The sequence below is a fragment of the Bos javanicus genome, chromosome 9 (assembly GCF_032452875.1).
Source record: "Bos javanicus breed banteng chromosome 9, ARS-OSU_banteng_1.0, whole genome shotgun sequence".
In the NCBI taxonomy this organism is placed as follows: domain Eukaryota; kingdom Metazoa; phylum Chordata; class Mammalia; order Artiodactyla; family Bovidae; genus Bos; species Bos javanicus.
Genome location: NC_083876.1, coordinates 81200391 through 81220725, shown reverse-complemented (window position 1 = coordinate 81220725; position 20335 = coordinate 81200391). Strand labels below are relative to the sequence as shown.

The window sequence follows — 20335 nt, the reverse complement described above, 5'->3', positions numbered from 1 at the left end:
TGGGATCTTAGTTCCCTGACCAAGGATTGAACCCAAGTCCCTTCACTGCAAGGCAGATTTTTTTACCACTGGATCACCAGAAACGTTTCACAAAAATCCACTTTTAAGCCTACAAAATAAAAGCCTCCTTTCCATTAGTTTGGAGACTGGAGATTGTGGCTAAGACTGCTAACTACACATCCTCCCTTCTTTTGTGTAGAAGCAGAACTCCCAGAGTTTTAGCTAAACACACAACTATAAATTTCTGCCCAGTGGCAAGGTACAGTCACGTGACTGAGTTCTTGTGATCTGGGATGTGAGCAGAAGTAGTGTTTGTAACGTCTGCTTTTTACCCTTAAAATGACTGAAAGTGTATTCCCTTCTCTCTCTTTCCTTCTTCCACAGGCCAGAACTTGAACATGGTCATGTGGGCCAGCTTGGATTATACAGATGAGGCTATCATGGAGACGGAAGAGCAACAAGATGGAAGGAACCTGGGAACCTGTCCGACTGCCAGAAGCTGCGTACCCCACCCACACTGGACAGCCCACCTCCCTCTACACTGCGATGTGAAAAAGAAACAAACACCTCAAAGTGCCTTGCTTGGACCACGGCACTTTTCGGTCTCTGTTAAGGGGCTTCCTTGGTGGTTTAGATAGTAAAGAATCTGCCTACAGTGCAGGAGACTCAGGTTCAATCCCTGGTCATGAAGATGCCCTGGAGAAGGAAATGGCTACCCACTCCAATGTTTTTGCCAGGGAAATCCCATGGACAGAGGAGGCTGGCAGGCTACAGTCCATAGAGTTACAGAGTCAGACATGAATGAGCAACTAACAGTTTCTTTCAGATCAGCTTAGCCTGTACCCTAATTAACATACAGATCATTAGAATCTAAGAAAAGGCTGCTGCTCAAGGGTTCATACCAACTCATGAGATGATCAATTTATATTGTACAGTGTTTTCAGGAAAACACTGCTTTGGGATCTCAAATAATTTTACAATGCATATAAAGTTATCTCGGGCTACATAAGCCCTTTCCATCTACCTTCGAGAAAAGCGAGGCTCAGTTGGGATTAGTACCTAACCATTTATACATAAGAGCTCAATATCCTAATAACCCTTGGTCTCGGTCTTACTTACATTATTAATTTATTGTTAATCACTGACAAAAACTTCCTCTGGATGTAGACTGAATTTGTGCAAATTAAATTAATATACATTAAAGGCAATCTTAATACAAGATACTGTCAACTCTGTTTATGGCTGTATAGAAATAATATGAAGAATTAAAATCAATGCTATTTTGAAGAGCTCATTAAAAAGTTTAAAATTTAATCTTCATTAGAGCCATCCTGAAATTCATTTAATATGTGAGCCCACAGAAAGCCCCAGTGAAAATCTTTGCCAGCCAAATTTTGTGCCACTCATGTATCCTATGTTACATATCTGTACTATATGGTCCCCCATAAGACACTGTTCTTCTTTTGCTTATGGACTTTCTTTATCTGGAATGCCCTTCTCTCCCTCTTCACCCGCTGAAATCTCATAAATTATTAAAGGCTCCTGGTTCTTTATCCCTCTACAATGGTTCTAAATAAATTATGAAAGTGAAAAAGTGAAAGCTAGTCACACAGGCATGTCTGACTCTTTGTGATCCCATGGACCGTAGCCTACCAGGCTCCTCTGTCCATGGAATTCTCCAGGCAAGAGTATTGGAGTGGGTTGACATTTCCTTCTCCAGAGGATCTTCCCAACCCATGGATCGAACCCAGGTCCCCTGAATTGCAGGCAGATTCTTTACCAATTGAGCTACTAGTGAAGCCCCCCAAAAAGTGAAAGTCACTCAGTCGTGTCTGACTGTTTGCAATAGTCCATGGAATTCTCAAGGCCAGAATATTGGAATGGGTAGCCTTTCCCTTCCCCAGGGGATCTTCCCAACCCACGGATCGAACCCAGGTCTCCCACATTGCAGACAGAGTCTTTACCAGCTGAGCTGCAAGGGAAGGCCAAGAACACTGAACACTGGAGTGGATGGCCTATCCCTTCTCCAGGGGATCTTCCTGACCCAGGAATTGAACCAGGGTCTCCTGCATTGCAGGCAGATTCATTACTAACTGAGCTATCAGAGAAACCCCACATAAATTATACACCTATTAAATTAAACATTAAAGAACTTATCATCACAAAGATAATAATCACTGCATACAGTGACAGCAGCCATGAAATCAGAAGACGATTGCTTCTTGGCAGGAAAGCTATGACAAACTTAGTGCGTTGAAAAGCAGAGACGTTACTCTGCCAGCAAAGGTCCGTAGAGTGAGGCCTGCAGTCTTCCCAGTCATGTATGGTTATGAGAGTTAGACCATAAAGAAGGCAGAATGCCAAAAAATTGATGCCTTAGAACTGTGGTGCTGGAGAAGATCCTGAAAGTCCCTCGGACAGCAAGGAAATCAAACCAGTCAATCTTAAGGGAAATCAACCCTGAATATGCTTTGGAAGGACTGATGCTGAAGCTGAAGCTCCAGTATTTTGGTCATTTGATGCAAACAGTCAACTCACTGGAAAAGTCCGTGATGCTGGGAAAGATTGAGGGTGGAAGGAAAAGAGGGCGTCAGAGTACGAGATGGCTGGATGGCATCACCGATGCAGTTGGGCAAACTTCGGGAGATGATGGGGACAGGGAGGGCTGTGAGCTGCAGTCCATGCGGTCGAAAAGAGCTGGATACCACTGGGCAACCAAACAACAGCAACATGGTTGTTTCATGGTGTCAACTTCTCAGTGTTCTTCATCAGTCCCTGCCTTGGAGTGTTTGGGGTCTGTTTTAATTTGTCACTGCTATAAATACCCTTGAAATAAATATCTTCGTAAAATACAGCATTGTTTTTTTTTTCTCCCCTTGGCTGGATTATTTCCTTCTTGTACAAAACCTTCCAGATAGTATTATCATATAAAGAAATACTGCTTTAGAATTATTTTCTCATATTAGTCGCTCTTCAGAATCACTGAACTAGAGCAATGTAGACATGTCTATTTTTTCATAAAGTTGCTGACATTGGGTTTAATGTTTAAAAGTGTTTTACCAATTTAAGGGATACATAATAATTTAACTTAATGAAAAATACTTAATGGTATTAAGTGCTCGCTAGGATCCACGGCTTCAGTGTACCATTGATTTTACCAGCATAAGCGCTGGGCTTGGCCCCAATCTGTAAAACAGATAACAGCTTCTGGAACCCTCATGGCCAACCCTGCAGGTACATCACAGTCATAGAAATCTCCCACGCTCAAGCAAGGTGGGGACTTCTCTCCCACCTCCAAATCTTGTCTGGTGGTTCAGACTGTTCCCTTCTCCCTAACTGATGCAACCTGTTTTTTTATGCAGCGTGAGGGCAGGTAGCAAAATAATACTCAAATAAGCTTATATTAATAATAAAAAGGAGAGCTTCAGCACTCACTGCTGTTAAAACTGCCAGTTACGCATATATGTGGCATCTGGAAAAACAGTACGGATGAACCTATTTCCAGGGCAGGAATAGAGATGCAGACATAGAGAACAGACATGTGGGCACAGGAGGAGAAGGGGAGGGTGGGGCGAACTGGGAGATTAGGATATATACACTAATATGTGTAAAATAGCTAGTAGGAAGCTGCTGTTCAGCACAGGGAGCTCAGCTTGGTGCTGTGATGACCTAGAGGGGTCGAATGGGGGAAATGGGGTGGAAAGGAGGTCCAAGAGGGTGGGGATATATGTATTCACGTGGCTGATTCACTTTGTTGTACAGCAGAAACTAACACAACATTGCAAAGCAATTATAAAATAAATAACTCCAATAAAAATAATAATTAAAAAAAAAAAAACCTGCCAATTACATGGGCTCCCGAAGACACAAGTGGCAAAGTAGACATCCTACAATGGCTAAAAGCAGGAAGTGCAGGCAGAGACCATTCATTTGGAGTAAAAAGTGGGAAGTTTTCATTTAGGGGCTATGGTTCCCTGACTTGGATGTAATTGGCCACTGACACTAACTAATATTTCTATCATCTCACAGCCCCCAGGGCAGAACCTTGCGGCAATCACAGCAATGTTAGGGAGTCCACGAATCAGACCAGGAGATGGGCAAACTATGGGTGTGAGGTCAAATGTGGCCTGTTGCCTGTTTTGGTGAAGAACGTTTTCTTGGAACGTAGGCACACTCATCCATTTCTGTGTTGTTTATGGCTGCTCCATGCTACAACAGCACAGTCCAGCAGCTGCAACAGGGACTCTCTGGCCAACAAAGCCTAAAATATTTACTAACTGGTCCTTTATTGAAAGAGCCTGTCCCTACTTGGATCAGGCTTTGGCAACCTCAAAGCCAACTGGCTAGCTAGACCAATAAGTACGTGCCTTGGACTTCCTCGGTGGTTCATTGGTTAAGACCCCAAGCTTCCACTGCAGGGGCATGGGTTTGATCACTGGTTGCTTCTCTGGTGGCTCAGCGGTTAAAGCATCTGCCTGGAATGTGGGAGACCCGGGTTCGATCCCCGGTCGGGAAGATCCCCTGGAGAAGGAAATGGCAACCCACTCCAGTACTCTTCCCTGGAGAATCCCATGGACGGAGGAGCCTGGTAGGCTACAGTCCATGGGGTTGCAAAGAGTCGGACATGACTGAGAGACTTCACTTTCTTGGGGAACTAAGATCCCATATGTTACAGGGCATGGCCAAAAAAATTAAAAAATAAAAAACAGTATTATTATTATTTCTTTTTTAAAGGCAGGCTCATTGAGTGATTTACCATCAAAGACCAACTTTAAAAGATCAGAGAGGCCGAGTATGCCCTTCTACGAGGAATTCACAGTGATCTCAGTCAGGCAGGGAATTGCAGGAGAGGGGAAAGTAAGAACTCATCAGAGCTCTTCCCAAACGTCAGCAATTACCTGACGAGCTTGGTTCCAATCTGCTGTCGGATTTCCTGCCTCTCTTCTTCAGATGTGCACTGCAAGATGTTTTTGTCCTCTAATTCCTTCTTAGACGGTCTGTTGCCAAGTTTGATAGCAAGAGTGTCCCTTCGTCGTATCTTGCTTGCCAAAGCACCTGAGGATTGGAAAAGGCAGAAGCGCAGAGAAAGGCTTTTAACAAGTGGCCCTCAGGTTACACATGGCAGAGGCTTTTTAAACAGAGCCAGACCAAATTCTTTATCCACATGCAAGAGCAGAATTTCAATTAACCTAAAGTAAAAAAAAGTTTTGCGTTAGATGCAATTCATGTTGAAAAACTAAAAACTGTTTGTTTTTTAATGTTCTGGAAAATGTTGGGAAACTCTGAAAAAACCTGCAACTATCACCTCATCATTTGGACAGTGATGATGAGTGAAGTTGCTCAGTCGTGTCTGACTCTTTGGATCCCATGGACTGCAGCCTACCAGGCTCCTCTGTCCATAGAACCGGACAGTGGTATCTGAAGTTTATTCTGCTGAGACGGCATATCATGGAAATCACTGAATGCATAATACTTTTCTTTTCTTTTTCAAGTCTTAAAAACCTAGCCTCCTTGCTTATTTTGTATAGTAAATCTCTGTCTTCTCTTTTCCTCCCTTCACTCAGAAAACCACACCAAAAGAAGTCTATCTTCGATGCACGTATGTGTGCTAAGTCACTTCAGTTGTCCCCGACTCTTTGTGAACCCATGGACTGTAGCCTGCCAGGCTCCTCTGTCCACGGGATTCCCCAGGCAAGAACACTGGAGTGGGTTGCCATTTCCTCCTCCAGGGGATCTTCCCGACTCAGGGACTGAACCTGTGTCTCTTGTGTCTCCTTCATTGGCAGGCGGGTTCTCTACCACTAGCGCCACCTGGGAGGGTCCTATCTTCTATACCAGTGTTTTAATCCTAAATTACCCAAGAATCCCTGATACCTCAGAGGAGAGTAAACACCAAAGGATGACAATGATTTTTGCTGTTGCTTGATTTTATTGTTGTTCAATAATGATCTTTTTTATTGTTCAGTACAAACTAGAAGGAGTTTGACAAACTGCTATTTAATCATGAATATATTAATAACTTTTCATAAACTGTAAATTCCATAGTGAATCCCTCCCAAGTCATCCAGATAACTTTTTTAAAAGTCATCCTTTTAAAAAAGTTCTTTTTTAAAGAACAGCATCCTTCCAGTTGCCTAAGTTATATGTACACAGTTGGCCTCATCCACTTTACTATCATTCCTTCTTAGAAAGCATACCATTTTATTATTATGACTGAGTGACTGCTTTTAGTTCTTAAAAGGTATTAGTCATTCTTGACTCACTCCTCATTTTAAACCACAGTATAAAAGTGAGTGAAATTCTCAAACACCTCCCATGAGTAATCCAGAGAATCCCCGTTGATGCTCGTTATTCAAGAAAGGTCCCAGGGTAGAAGGGTCATCTCTGACCAACCTGAGAAAGGCCTCTGTCGTCTTTTTAGACAAGTTCAAATAGGCATACTGGCCTCATAGACTGTTTCCCTCACCCCTCTGCCCTGTGGAATCATCTTTCAGAAAGGTCTGTCGTCTACACCTAAACTTCAGAAGATACACATTTCTAATCTGGGAAGGGCAGATGAGGGGAAAGAAAGCATCAGGTGTCTGGTTCCTGATGATGCTTTTGTTTTTTCAGAATGCGCCTGTTTCTGGCCACCGTGGACTTCCCTCCCTTCCTCCCTCTTGAAAAGTCTTACTTTCTCCACTGCCGTCCTCGTCCTCATCTTCTTCGTCGTCATCGTCATCGGTGTACAAGATGGGTCCGTCAGAGTCGGAGTCATTGGCCTGGTATTCCCTTTGGCCTTCGTCCTCTGAAGATTCTCCCATCAGCCCAGGAGTCAGGAGCCGAGGCGCTGCCTTCCCCAGCTCATCTTTGGTGGTGAAGCTATGAAAGGCACAGACACATGGGGGTGGTGTGAAGCTCAGAGCAACCCTCGAGGATGATGCCAACACAGGAGACAGAGCTCTAGTTTCATAAGCATCCTTTGGGTGTGAAAGGAGAAAGCAGATACCAGCCAGCTAAAGTCGCTGAAACAGGGCAACAGTACTGCATTCCTTAATTCTCAAGGTTTTAGTCTCATCTGACAAATGAAAAGGATTGACCAGATAGTGGCCAATACATTTAGTATGTGAATACTGTAAAACTGTATTTTGAAAATGTATTTTTCCCTAGCCTTAGGGAGGTTCAGTGGAAAGAACAATTAGCCAGAAGCGCTTAGATATTTGACTTTGTACTTTTTCTTGAGTCTGTAACTCCGACTTATCCTTCCCAGTCTAGGTTAAAGACTCAACTCCCCGAGGAATATTTCACTGCCCATCAAACTAGTTCCTTACCTCCCTCTCCCTGCTCCCATGGTGACCTGAAGCCCCCCACCACTGGTGCACTTAGCACATGCATCTCAGTCTGCCTCCCTAACCCTGGAAAGTTCCTTGACAAGGAGGACTCATCTTGTTTTGCAGCTCAGCACCTAGAAGGCTCCTGCCACAGAAAAGTACATCATCTTCAACTGCTATGTGAATTAATCCTATTTTTTCATCACAGCCAGTGTACTAACAGTCAAAAACTATATATCTTCTCTGTGCTTCATTTGCCCATTTATAAAACTGTCTGTCATATGATATTAACATTACCATAAGATGCTGGGAGGGATTGGGGGCAGGAGGAGAAGGGGATGACAGAGAATGAGATGGCTGGATGGCATCACCGACTCGATAGACATGAGTTTGGGTAAACTCCGGGAGTTGGTGATGGATAGGGAAGCCTGTCGTGCTATGATTCATGGGGATCGCATAGAGTCAGACATGACTGACTGACTGAACTGAACTGAAGATTATATTAACAATACAAGATGGAAAATGTGAAAGCTAAGTGGCCTCTCTAAAAGAAAGATGATATGTAAGGATGCAATGAGTTTCTATTATTTAGCTTGATAAAAGTTTCTGACTTAAAGTTACTATAAATACACAAAGCTTGGCAATTTCACAGACTAGAATTTTAAAAATACTTTACATCAAAAACATATCACTTCAGAAACAATACAATCTTCATTTTAAGATACAGAAGCTCCCCACATTGCCTTCTGATATAAAAAGAAGAATCCAAATTTGGACGTCACACTTCTGAACAACCATTTAGTGCAAAACATGTGCTTGTGGTTCACACTGCAAAAAAATTTTTTTAAATAGTTGTTTGAATGATAAAAACAGGTAAGCTTTGTCAGACTCTAAAGTATTGAAAATTCTACTTTGTGGTTGATAAGCCTGAAATAGTCAATTTTAAACTTATTAGGAAAATCCAACAGCCAAAAATTCTTGTTTTCAAGTGAGTAAATATGAAATTTCCTCTTTAATTGCATAAAATACATAAAGCATAAAATTTACCATTTTAACCATTTTGAAGTGTTTAGTTCAGTGGCATTAAGTATATTTATACTGTTGTGCAACTATCACCAACATCCATCTCGAGTTTTTCATCTTCCCAAACTCAAACTCTGTACCCATTAAACAGTATGTGTCCATTCCTCCTCCCTTAACTCATGGCAACCGCCATTCTACCTTCTGTCTCTACAAATCTGACTGTCTTTGGTGCTTCGTTACATGAAATTATGCAACACTTGTCCTTTTGTGTCTGACTTATACTCACTTAGGATGTCTTAAAAGTTCCTGCGTGTTGCAGCATGTGTCAGAATGTCCTTCCTTTTCAAAGCTGCACAGTGTTCCACCATATGTATATGTCACATTTTGTTTATCAATTCATCATTCTCTGGACACGTGGGTTGTTTCTAACTTTTGGTTGATGTGAAAGATGCAGCTATGGATGTGCGTGTGTGCTCAGTCGCTCAGTCGTGTCTGACTCTTTGCGAGCCCATGGATTGTAGCCCACCAGGCTCCTCTGTCCATGGGATTTTCCAGGCAAAAACACTGGAGTGGGTTGCCATTACCTACTCCAGGGGATCTTCCCACATCTATGGACATTGGTGTACAAATATCTGTTTGAGTACCTGCTTTCAAATTTTATGGTTATATGCACAGAAGAGGGCTTCTCCAGTTACTCGCCAGTAAAGAATCCACCTTCAGTGCAAGAGACGTGAATTTGAGCCCTGAGTCAGCAAGATCTGCTGCAGGAGAGCCCGGCAACCCACTCCAGTGTTCTTGCCTGGACAATCCCATGGAAAGAGGAACCTGGCAGGCTACAGTCCATAGGGTCGCAAACAGTCAGACGCAACTGAAGCGACTAAGCACGCACACACAGAAGTAGAATTGCGGAATCATACAGTAATCTTATGTTTAATTTTCTGAAAAACTACCACATTGCTTCCAAAGTATGACATCTCATTTTAAATACGAGAAGATTTATTTTGTGGAAACACTTGTTCACAGTCTGGATTTCTAGTGTACTGCCCCTGGAGGCCATTCTTGCTTGGAGAGTGCCACGGTGGGTGACTGAAGCACATTAAAAAGATATGCCAACTATTAACACATTCTGAGGAGCAGAACAAAGCTACCTCAGGAATGAGTCCTAGCATTTGTTCATATCACTGTTCATTAATTTATCATGATACCGATTATTTTAATCTTATTATTTGGGTTTTATAATGCTTTGCAGTTTTTTAAGACTTCTGCCTACATTGACAACTTAACCACTGTTCTACAGCAGCAGTCCCCAGCTTTTTTGGCTCCAGGGACCAGTTTCACAGAAGACAGTTTTCCCACGAATTGAAGTGAGGCTTCACCTGCTGCTTACCACCTGCTGTGTGGCCTGGTTCCTAACAGGCCATGGGCCTGTGTGGAGGGGAGACCTATGTTCCATAGTATAAGGATGGCAGGTAATGTATAGTTCATGGAATCCAAGAATGCCATGAACGAGCTGCCCAAACAAGGTGGCAATTCCAGTCTACAACCCCGACTCAAAACTCTATCAAATGTTATGTTATTAAGATTCACAGTCTACCTATCAAATGTGATGTTATATTTTAACTCATACCTAATAATATGTTATGTTGATATATTATATATTATATTTAATTTAATATTAAATATTTTACTGTAAATTTTTATCAGTCAATTCATGACTTGGCTCTTATTTTACTCCTACATTTCTTGGGCACACTGTAAAATACAGTGAACTCTATAAATGTTTGTGGATAAAAGAGTTGAATCTCATTTGGATATGGGCTTCAGATGGATGTATTAGTTTCTGCTTTACATTATACCAGAATTATACACTACTAATGAACCTACCAACAAACAGAACTCTACCAAATAGTTACTAGTCTGCACTATGTGGATAAAAGTAGGTGTTTTTACACAGGGCCACTTGTCTTCTTTAAAGTGTTCACATTTGCATTCCCAACAAAAGCCTCTTCATAAAATGACAGAATTTTCACACATTCGTTGACTAAACATAACTGAGGGAGAGTTCTAAGGACAGCAAGAGACGAAGAGCCAGAAATTCTAATTCACATCTCCACTTAAAAACGGAAGAAAGCATTTGGAAGGAAATTTGAGAGACTACTTATTCCAAGCTCATTAACTCAAAAGCAAACACAAACTGTCCCTGTGGGATGAACTGTAATTTAAATTTTTAATTTTGTAGAACGTACAGAGAAGAAAATCTCCATGCCCTCTTCTAGGAAAGCATTATAGTTACCCAGACTGACAGGAAACTCTATTCTAAATACCTCGTTGTCTAATGATGTTCTCAGCTCACTCCCTCTGGTCACAGTCCCAGTGGAAATGGAGAAGAGATACTCACTTCTCGTCTGTCAATCCTCCAAGTACTCAGGCTGAAGACGGGTATTAAGCCTCCAGCATGAAGCTTAGCACCGTGCGGTGCCCTTCCTAAAATGATTCTGCTAGAGAGCTGGACAGAATCAGGTCACCTTTGGAAACGGGCTTTCTCAGTGCTTGAGACTATCTGAGGAATTATTTTATATTTTGTTATTTTATATACTGAATAGTGAATCCATGTATTCGATCTTCTTCCCTAATTATTTTGGTAAAAACTAATCTTGTATTTTTTTTTTTTTTTACCTTTTTTTTTTTTTTTGGCCATGTACCACGGCATGTAGGATCTTAGTTCCCTGACTAGGGATCAAACCCACAGCCCCTGTTATGGAAGGGCAGATCTTAACCCCTGGACTGCCATGGAAGCCCAGGTAAAAACTGATCTTAATTATAATTTCTTGTCCACTTTTTTATCTTTGGTGCTTTGTACACTGCCTGGCACATAGAAGGCAAGCAAAAAATACAGTCGAATGACTGTTCTGTTTTAAAGACTGGAATTAAAGCTGATGTTAGCAAACACTAATAATTAAATGAAGACATCTGCTCTGGGCTGGAAGTATTCAGGACACCATAAGCATTCATTTCAATATATTCTTTTCTGTATCATTTATTAAAATATTGAAAAAAATAATTTATACATTAACATTTATTTATCTTCCCTTGGCTTTCTTTTGAATGATAGTACCCAAAATGATAGAAACAAACACAAAAGAACCTGCAAAAGAAGTAGAAGCAAGTGTTTGGAAACTTATGAAATTCCATAGTCATGTATGGATGTGAGAGTTGGACCATAAAGAAGGCTGAGCACCAAAGAATTGATGTTTTCAAACTGTGGTACTGGAGAAGACTCCTGAGAGTCCCTTGGACAGCAAGGAGATCAAATCAGTCAATACTAAAAGAAATCAACTCTGAGTATTCACTGGAAGGACTGATGCTGAAGCTGAAGCTCCAGTACTTTGGTCACCTGGTGTGAAGAGCTGATTCATTGGAAAAGACCCTGATTCTGCAAAAGATTGAGGGTAGGAGGAGAAGCGGGCAACAGAGGAAGAGACAGTTGGATGGCATCATCAACTCGATGGACATGAGTTTGAACAATCTCTGGGAGATAGTGAAGGACAGGGAAGCCTGATGTGCTGCAGTCCATGGGGTCACAAAGAGTCGGACACGACTGAGTTACTGAACAACAACAGAGCACTGAATTTGATGCGCAGCTCTGGGTTTGCATCCTGTCACTTCCTACCTCGGTGATCTTGGGATAACTCTCTTATCTCTTTCGGCATCAGTTTTTCCATCTATGAAACAGAAATACTCCAGGAGAAACTGATGTGAATTAAATAAATGGCAGTTCCTGACATCAAATAAGTATTCAATAGATGAAGGTCACTACTATTAGCAATTAAATAATTAAAGTTGATACTTGAGTCTCTTGATCCAAATCAATTTAATTAATGTACTGTTTTTTTAAAGTATAACATGACAAAGATTTTTTTGGAAAGGAGAAATAGTAAATTAAACAAAGAGTGAATTTGGATATTATTCTTAGAAGAGACTGGATATCTCCAAGGCTTTCCCAGACAGAATTGGCAATAACATCTACTACACTCTGACTGTCTTCTCCTCATACTCAAGGGACAGGAGAGCTAACATGTCTTATTGATCTTTAAGTAGAAAATTTATAGGACTTTGTGAGTGATTAGATCTGGAAAGCAGAGGAGAATGAGCACCCTAGGATGAATTCTGGCTTGAGAAACTGGATGATGTCATGCCTATGTCATACCAGATTTTGTACTGGCTGCTGCAGATAAGAAGCAAATAAGACACAGTGGTTAGTTCTGTCCCACGTTGCTGTTCGAATTTAGTTGCTAAGTCATGTCCGACTATTGTGACCCCATGGACGGTAGCCTGCCAGGCTCCTCTAAACACGGGATTGTCCAAGCAAGAATACTAGAGTAGGTTGCCATTTTCTACTCCAGGGGATCGTCCCAACCCAGGGCTCAAACTTGCATCTCCTGTACTGGCGTGTATGGATGCTAAATTACTTCAGTCATGTCCAACTCTTTGTGACCCTATAGACTATAGTCCACCTGGCTCCTCTGTCCATGGGATTCTCCAGGCAAGAATACTGGAGTGGGTTGCCAGGCCCTTTTCCAGGGGATCTTCCTGGAAGGCAGGTTCTTTACCACTGACTCACCAGAGAAGCCCAGTTCTGCCTCATAGTTGGGGGAAAAAAAGCACTATCACAGTATATGTATTAGCCCATTTTGTCTGGATGAATATCAAAAGGCTTCAGATGGGATAACACTTAAACTGGGTTGGGGATTGAGAAAGCAAGAAAGATAACCACTCTAAGGTTGGAGGAAAAGTGAAAACGAGTTCTTTTCTGATCCTCTTTATTTTCTTGGAGATGGAGAATGCTAAGCAACTTGTTGAAATGAAGATGGTTTTCAGGAGTGGGTGGAGCAATCTGGACACTAGTGGTAAAGATCTAAAATAATCACTGTAAGGAAAGAGGAGGAAACTGTTTAGGAAAAAGAAAAAGGACTGCTGAGTATTGATGGAGCAGACTCTAACTGTCCTTGAAGCCACAGGTCTGAAGTCTATCTGTCAGTAGGACCACTGTCTCCTGCAGCCCCTGGCATTCCAGGGGCAGGGCTATGAAAAATCAAGACTCATGCACCCCAATGCTCACTGCAGCACTACTTACAATAGCCAAGGCAGGGAAACAGCCTAAACGTCCATCAACAGACGGATGGATAAAGAAGATGTGGTACACGTACATCGCTATATATGAGGGAATAGTACTCAGTCACAAAAAGAATGAAATAATACCATCTGCAGCACCATGGATGGACCTAGAGACTATCAGGCTAAGTCAGATAAAGACAAGTATCCTATGATGTCACTTATATATGGGATCTAAGCAAATGAAACAAATGAACTCATTTATAAAACAGAAACAGACTCACAGAGAAAACAAACCTATGGTTACCAAAGGGAATAGCAGAGGGAGGGAGGGATAAATTAAGAGTTTGGGATTAACAGACAGACACTACCATATATAAAAGAGATAGACAACAAGGACCTATTTATACAGCTCAGGGAATTATATTCAATATCTTTCAACGTATAAGGGAAAAAAATCTGAGGAACAGTGTAGATACACACACACATATATATATATATGAATCACTTTGCAGTACTCCTGAAACTAACATTGGAAATCAGCTGTACTTCAATTAGAAAAACAAATCGATGACTGGATTACAGGTGTGCTTACCTATCAGTCACTAGATTACATTATAAAGGGAACCAAAGTAAGTTCCTTCATTGCCAGTAGAGTGAGTTAGTGATCTTTAGTTCCCAGCTGCATAGTAACATGGACAGAATATGGGGTTTTTGCCCCGACTCACCATTTTCCATTTTCTCTGCTAATACTTATGCCAGTGCCTGAGTGGACAGTGGTTCTGTCTGTCGCCTCTTCAGTCCAGAGAAGCTGACCTGGGTCTAAGGCAGGGAGGTCGGCTCCATTGCTGATCAGGACGACAGGGGTGTCCGAGGCCACAGTGCTCTGCTCCTCCAGAGGGAGAGAAGGGGCGGGGGTGGGAGGTGCTGGAGTCACCGGGGGCGGAGGGACTGAGGACTTGGGTTTGCCTGTGGTCTGCTCCTCGGTCCCAGGGACAGTCTGCTCGGGTGTGAGACTCTCCACCCTGGTCTCCGAAGGCTCCCCTTTAAGGTCAGATGTGCCAGAAGTGGTTGCCTCTGAGGACAGTCGAGACATTGGCTGCTTGCCAGTTTTCTTCTTGCCCTTTATGACTCCCACTGTCCCAGTTTTGCTAGAAACTGTCTCCTTGGAAGCTTTGGGACGAGATGAGGTGGAGGAAGTAGATGGTGAAGCTGATGCTTTGGAGCCAGTTGTTTTTCTTGAATGAGAGGAACCAGCTGAAGCAGAGAGATTTTGCATTAAGAGTCCAAGAAGAAAACACATTTTAAAAACAAATAACCAAGTTGCAATTGCCAGTGACACTGTTCCCTTTAAACTCTAAAACTCTGAATAAATGCATTAAGGAAAATAGGTAAATGATAATGGTCTTGTTTTCTGCCCCCTCCCTGCCCCAACCTAGAAGGCAGCAAGTCATGCTTGAGGCCAAACCCTAAGGTACAAGGTCTTCTCCCTCCTCCAGTCTTTAGCTGAGCCAAAGAGAATGCCTCACCTCTTTGCCCTATGGTCACCTGAAAAAGTCTCTGTATGCTCCAAAGAAGGGACATTATAGTGTGGAGAGGACAAGACACCAGCAGCTACCCAGGTATAGTACAAGCTTCCTCTCATCACAAACTATACACGTTTTATGATGCCTTTCTGGGAACAGAGCAGCACACACTCAGAAGAGGCTGGTGTATATACCACCTGCTCCTTTCTGGCCAAAAGCAAATTTACTCATCTTACTGCGAAAAAGAGTGAACTCCAAACCAGCTCTCCCCAGTGGCTAGAGAGAGACGCTGCCCTATCTCTTCATCTTGCAGGGGTGATGGGGCAAAGGAAAAAAACACATGGCCGCATACGAAAGACAAGTCCCCTTCAAAACATCAAGAGGCAGAAAACAGTCTTTTTTTTTTTAAACCAAAAATGTGTAAATGGGTAGTGTTTGAATAAACTGAAGGGAAGGAGTATCATTCTCAGATTTTCTGAAACTCCTTATGTTCCTAGAAGGATATCTTCATCAGAGGACAGCCAGGGTCATGACCATGGCTGTGGCATGTTGGTCTACTTCTGGACAGAACTGCCTTCCACCAAACCATTTTCAGGGAAAATAAAATTTAATCCTCTTTTTCTTTATATCATAGAAATACATTTAAACTATTATCTCACGACCTTTATGATCTATGCATTTCCCTTAATTGCTTCTTCTGTGACAAGGCTGTACATTCCCTCTTTTTCCTGAGGGATCAAACTATCTTCCACAGAAAAATTAGAAAAATCTTGTTAGATTGTGGAGCCAACCCACACTGCATACAGATGTTATTTATTGTAACTTACCTCTGGTTATAACTTTATTAAAGCCAATTGGGAGGGTCAGGAGAAGAACAAATTAAGGAATAGACAATGAGATGTATGACTCTACCAACTCTGATCTACTGAGAAAACCCACTCTTACTGTGTGTAAAGATGCAGGCTTAAAACAAGTCTCTATGGCTTGAGGGCTTTATTGTTTTAGATACCTGTAACTACAAAAATTCTCCTCCCCCATGTCAGGGCTTGTCAATGTTTCTTTGAAATAAACAATCTTTTTTTTTTTTTCTGTTAATGATTTTTTTTTTTTATTCTTTTTTTTTTATTGTTCTTCCAATTTTATTTTATTTTTAAACTTTACATAATTGTATTAGTTTTGCCAAAGGACAAACATATGAAGCATACTCCTGGAGTCTACGTACATCTGAAATTTATCTTTCACAACCAAGATGCTAAAGACTTGCTATCTGTCTAATCATGATCAGTTAGGTCTTAGGTAAGTTGAACAGAATTTCTTCTACACATCAGTTCTAATTATTTTTTCTTTTAAAAAGTTCTTTCTTTTCTAACAGCAAAGTTAACTTCAGCCTTGCTTAAGAAAAAAGACAATTTTTAACCCTAGTGTGCAAATTCATGCCATGTTAATATATTTCTCTTTTGACCATCTCCTAAAATGAGGATTTTGCTCAAGTGTTGCTCAAGTTACATTGAATTATGGCTACGATTAAAAATGAAATGCTACCTCTTCTCAGTTAAATATTTCTGTTGTTAACACGGTGTATAACAACGAGAAAGAAAAACATATGAGATGTTACTTTACTAGCAAAGCAGGTGAATGTGCTAACCTGTATCTGGTGATCTGGAGGACTAACTAACTTAGTAACACAGGAAGAATCTGAACCAACAGATTTTTTGAAACAGCATAAAACGTCTGACTAAAAATCGGGAGTTACATTTGAAATAACTTTTCCGAAATGTCAACATTATTCAAATAAAGCAAAGTTACCAAGTAGAAAGTTCCAGATGGTTACAAATGGAATATGAGTAGGATTCAGAAGGAGTATGACCAACATTCGATAAAAGGATCTTCACACGCTGGGCTTGGTAGACTTCAAGGCAATCCTGTTTCTCTGTGATAACCCTGCGAACAGCAACCTTCTTGTTCACACTAAGGGCCAGTTGGGCCTCTTTTAATAACACGACTGTACTTTGCTCTTAGGAATATCCTGAGTTAATAAATTAGTCTTCAAATAAAATACCTGGAAATAACTCAAAATTTCTCCTGAAGTAAGAGAGGACAAGCCAAGTCTATTGTGAGCTGCTGCTGTGTGGGGCATGGGGAGGTAGGTCTTCACGCCCAGGAACGGGGTGAGAGTTTGGGGCTTCTCTTCAGGAAATAAACCAGCAACAGCCTCACTTGAAGCATTTGTCCTGGGGCGTGCTAGGCAGTCTGGGTGACACACACAGATACCAACAGGAGCGGACGCTGATGTGTGATGGCAGCTGGCCCCTGAGAAAATGGCCTGTAGGCCCTGCAGGCACAGCATTCTGAGACGTTCATTTCAGAGCTTATTAGAAGAGACCCAGACAAGCAAGGTCAAAGGTGGCCGACAGGAACACTGGCAGAGAGGAACCTACTTACAATGAGTTCTGTTACACTGTCACCTAAGCCACTCTCTGAACCTGAGCATTATGGGTATAAATTACCATGGGGAAAGATCAACACCAAGGCATATCATGGTAGTTGACTTTGAGAAAGTGGCTGCTGATTTTAAGGAGAATAAGGTTTGCTAGGCACAGCAGACCTTCTAACATGGAGAATTTTTATGCATGTGATGGGAAAAAGCCGCTCAGCATATGTATTTGGATTAATATCCTTTTAAAAGCTGGATGACAGGGGAGGCTTCTTCATTCCACTTCACTAGAATGGCGACTCCACTTTGCATTAAGCACATCTGACATGGAAGGGAAAGCTGGACACACACGACATGAAGTGACGGAATCACCCAAACATCCCCTGGTGATCTGCAGTGGCAGCTTACAACCGCACCCCTCGTAACATGTTGAAGTTTATGGGGTCAGGAAGCGGACACTGAGCATGTAATGCCCAACTCTGCTGAGCAGTTGTGACTTCAGTAGAGAGTGGGGGAGGGGTGGAGCAACTAAGCGATGTGAGCCCTTTCTCATTAGAAAGATGACAATAAGATTTAAGATATTAAGATCCAGAAAATATGTCAAAGATGTGTCATGTTTTAATGTGCAAACTTGAGATGTTTTGAAAGAAAAAACCCAAGCCAAAGAGCCACCCATGAACTGAAATAGGCAGGCCAGTCGAAATTTCCATAATGTCAGATCGTGCATGCTAAGTCGCTTCAGTCAGGTCCAACTCTTTGTTGACCCTATGGACTACAGCCTGTCAGGCTCCCCTGTCCATGGGATTCTCCAGACAAGAATATTGGAGTGGGTTGCCATGCCCTCCTCCAGGGGATCTTTCGGACCCAGGGATCAAACTCGCCTCTCTTGTGTCTCCGGCATTGGCAGGCGGGTCCTTTACTACAAGTGCCACCCTGAGAAGCCACTAATGTCAGATCATATCGCTACTCCTCAGGCAGACAACTCCCTGTATCCTTCTACTGGGTTTTGTGCAGATAGTGGAGACTCAGGAAGAAAGACATCTATTCACCCTAAACCTAATAAGGTGAACAGATCCACTTGGTAGAGACAGCAACAAAGGAATCTCCAGGGCGTTCTCTGTGTTACAACTGAATCCGCTGGTGTTACATCCAAAGATGCCAGACACCAAAAAGACTGTTGTTCCTAGAAGAAGCAGTGAACCCACCCCGAAGCCAAGCACCCTAAACTCAGCCCCACAGAGGGCATACTCACCGGCCTCTCGGGTTGCATTTCGGCTTGCCGGCTTGGGTGGTGGGACGGGGACCTGCTTACCAGGAGCCTTGGTGTTTTTTTTAATAGGAGGCACTTCGTCACCCTTGGGGCTGGCCCCAGCAGCGGCCCCTTTTGGAGGCACAGGTGTTTTTTTGGGCTTAGGTTTGGGTTTAGGCTTAGGAAGAGCTGGAGGAGGTGGAGCAGGAGTTGCCGGTGTTTCAGAGTGGTTTTCAGTGTTCTCTACAAATGAGAAAGTGAACAGAAGCAGACTGATACAGACACACACCGTATAGACAGGAGCAAGGCACAGGGCGACAGTGATACAAGCACGTGGCTGCTTAGCCCCTGGGAACCAGCGGGGCTTCTGCACCAGAGAGACTGAAGGCTGGGGTAAAGGAGATCAAAGCCTGAAAACCAACCTGGGGTGTGTTCTCCAGGTCCCTTAATCACTTCTGCGATAAAACAGAGTTACACAACTGACTGTGATGAGGTTTAGGGTGAGTGTAAATGTCCACCATCAGGGGCTGACACCTGGATGAGGGGTTGCTCGACGATGATGTGGGTATGCGTGCTAAATTTTTAAAGAAACCAAAGGGCCCAAGGAGTGGCAGATCAGTGCATTACACACACCGCCATGGGGTGAGGGCTGACTGCACAGCTATGGCTGGACTCAAGGTTACCCTCCACTGAGGGACTTTCTCAGGAAACAATCCCCATCAACTTGAAAGGGATGTGTGCCCCGTGTCTGTCTCACTGTGGTAAAAAAAAATCAATTATTTTCTAAGCAAAGGGAGACTCTCTAGAATCTGGTACAGGAAACACAATGCACTGAAGAATAAACTATTTTCTACTATTAAATTTTTCTCAAGCTCTCCCAGTGTACTAGGGCAGCTTCCTATTTTACTCTAACTTCCTCTGACCTTTTCAAACAGTGTCACAACTGTAGGTAGTGGAGGGTGCAGAATCCAAAAGAAAAAAAACCACACCAAACTTGTTTTTTCATGTAAACACAAGTAACAAGTTTGAAAAGATAAAGGTTAATATTCATTAAAAAAAATCACACCTACAAATAGAAGCCTCGTGTAAGATTTTGCATAACTAGAGGAGTATCTGTCATTTTAAAAAGTGGAGATGCTGAATGTTCATTCATATTTTCATATCCTTATCTTTTCTCATTGTGACTAATTAAAATTAGAATACAATTTGGGTCCAAAGAGCTAAGCAGCATTTGTTTAAAAGTGGAGCACAACAGAAAACATAAGACAGTGTTAAGACAAGCCGTTACTGAAGATGTTGTTCTATTGTTAAATGACCAAGAAAGGATTTTAATATTGAAATGCATCTTATTTTATTATCTCTTTCGTTTCATTGCTCACCCCAGTGCATGTGAAGTGGGGACTCCTCCCCTCTTTTCTACATCCCCATCAATGCATGTATAACTACCATAAAAGTGATTTAAAGTGCAGTAAGTAATGGATAAAACTTTTCTTTTACCTTTCCTAAGTCATGAAACCCACCCACCACAACGGCCCACATGGAGCCCTCCTGAAATATGAACTTAATTGTACACATAGTCTGAGCTCCTCAGTCAACATTCATCAGAGGCTCCTTTGTATGTCTGCCTTTCTGTTTACACATCTTGACTCCTCAACTAAACTGCTGAGAGTCTTTAATACAG

At 42.1% G+C, this 20335-nt stretch overlaps 1 protein-coding gene and 1 non-coding gene across 10 annotated transcripts in view; one reads left to right on the top strand and one right to left on the bottom strand.

Annotated features, from left to right (window-relative positions):
* PHACTR2 (phosphatase and actin regulator 2) overlaps positions 1-20335 on the bottom strand; it is a 301267-nt gene that overhangs the window by 36780 nt on the left and 244152 nt on the right. For 5 of the 9 annotated variants that reach the window (XM_061428183.1, XM_061428186.1, XM_061428182.1 and 2 more), the window contains 3 exons: positions 14174-14702; positions 6674-6861; positions 4899-5055 (listed from right to left, as the gene is read on the bottom strand). In XM_061428183.1, the coding sequence (XP_061284167.1) occupies positions 4899-5055; positions 6674-6861; positions 14174-14702 (874 nt within the window). Of the gene's footprint in view, positions 1-4898; positions 5056-6673; positions 6862-14173; positions 14703-18657; positions 18898-20335 lie in introns of all 9 variants that reach the window. The other 4 variants (XM_061428177.1, XM_061428180.1, XM_061428178.1 and 1 more) reach the window with 1 other exon arrangement.
* TRNAS-GGA (transfer RNA serine (anticodon GGA)) lies at positions 4444-4516 on the top strand. The gene has a single exon. It is a non-coding gene; the product is annotated as a tRNA-Ser (tRNA).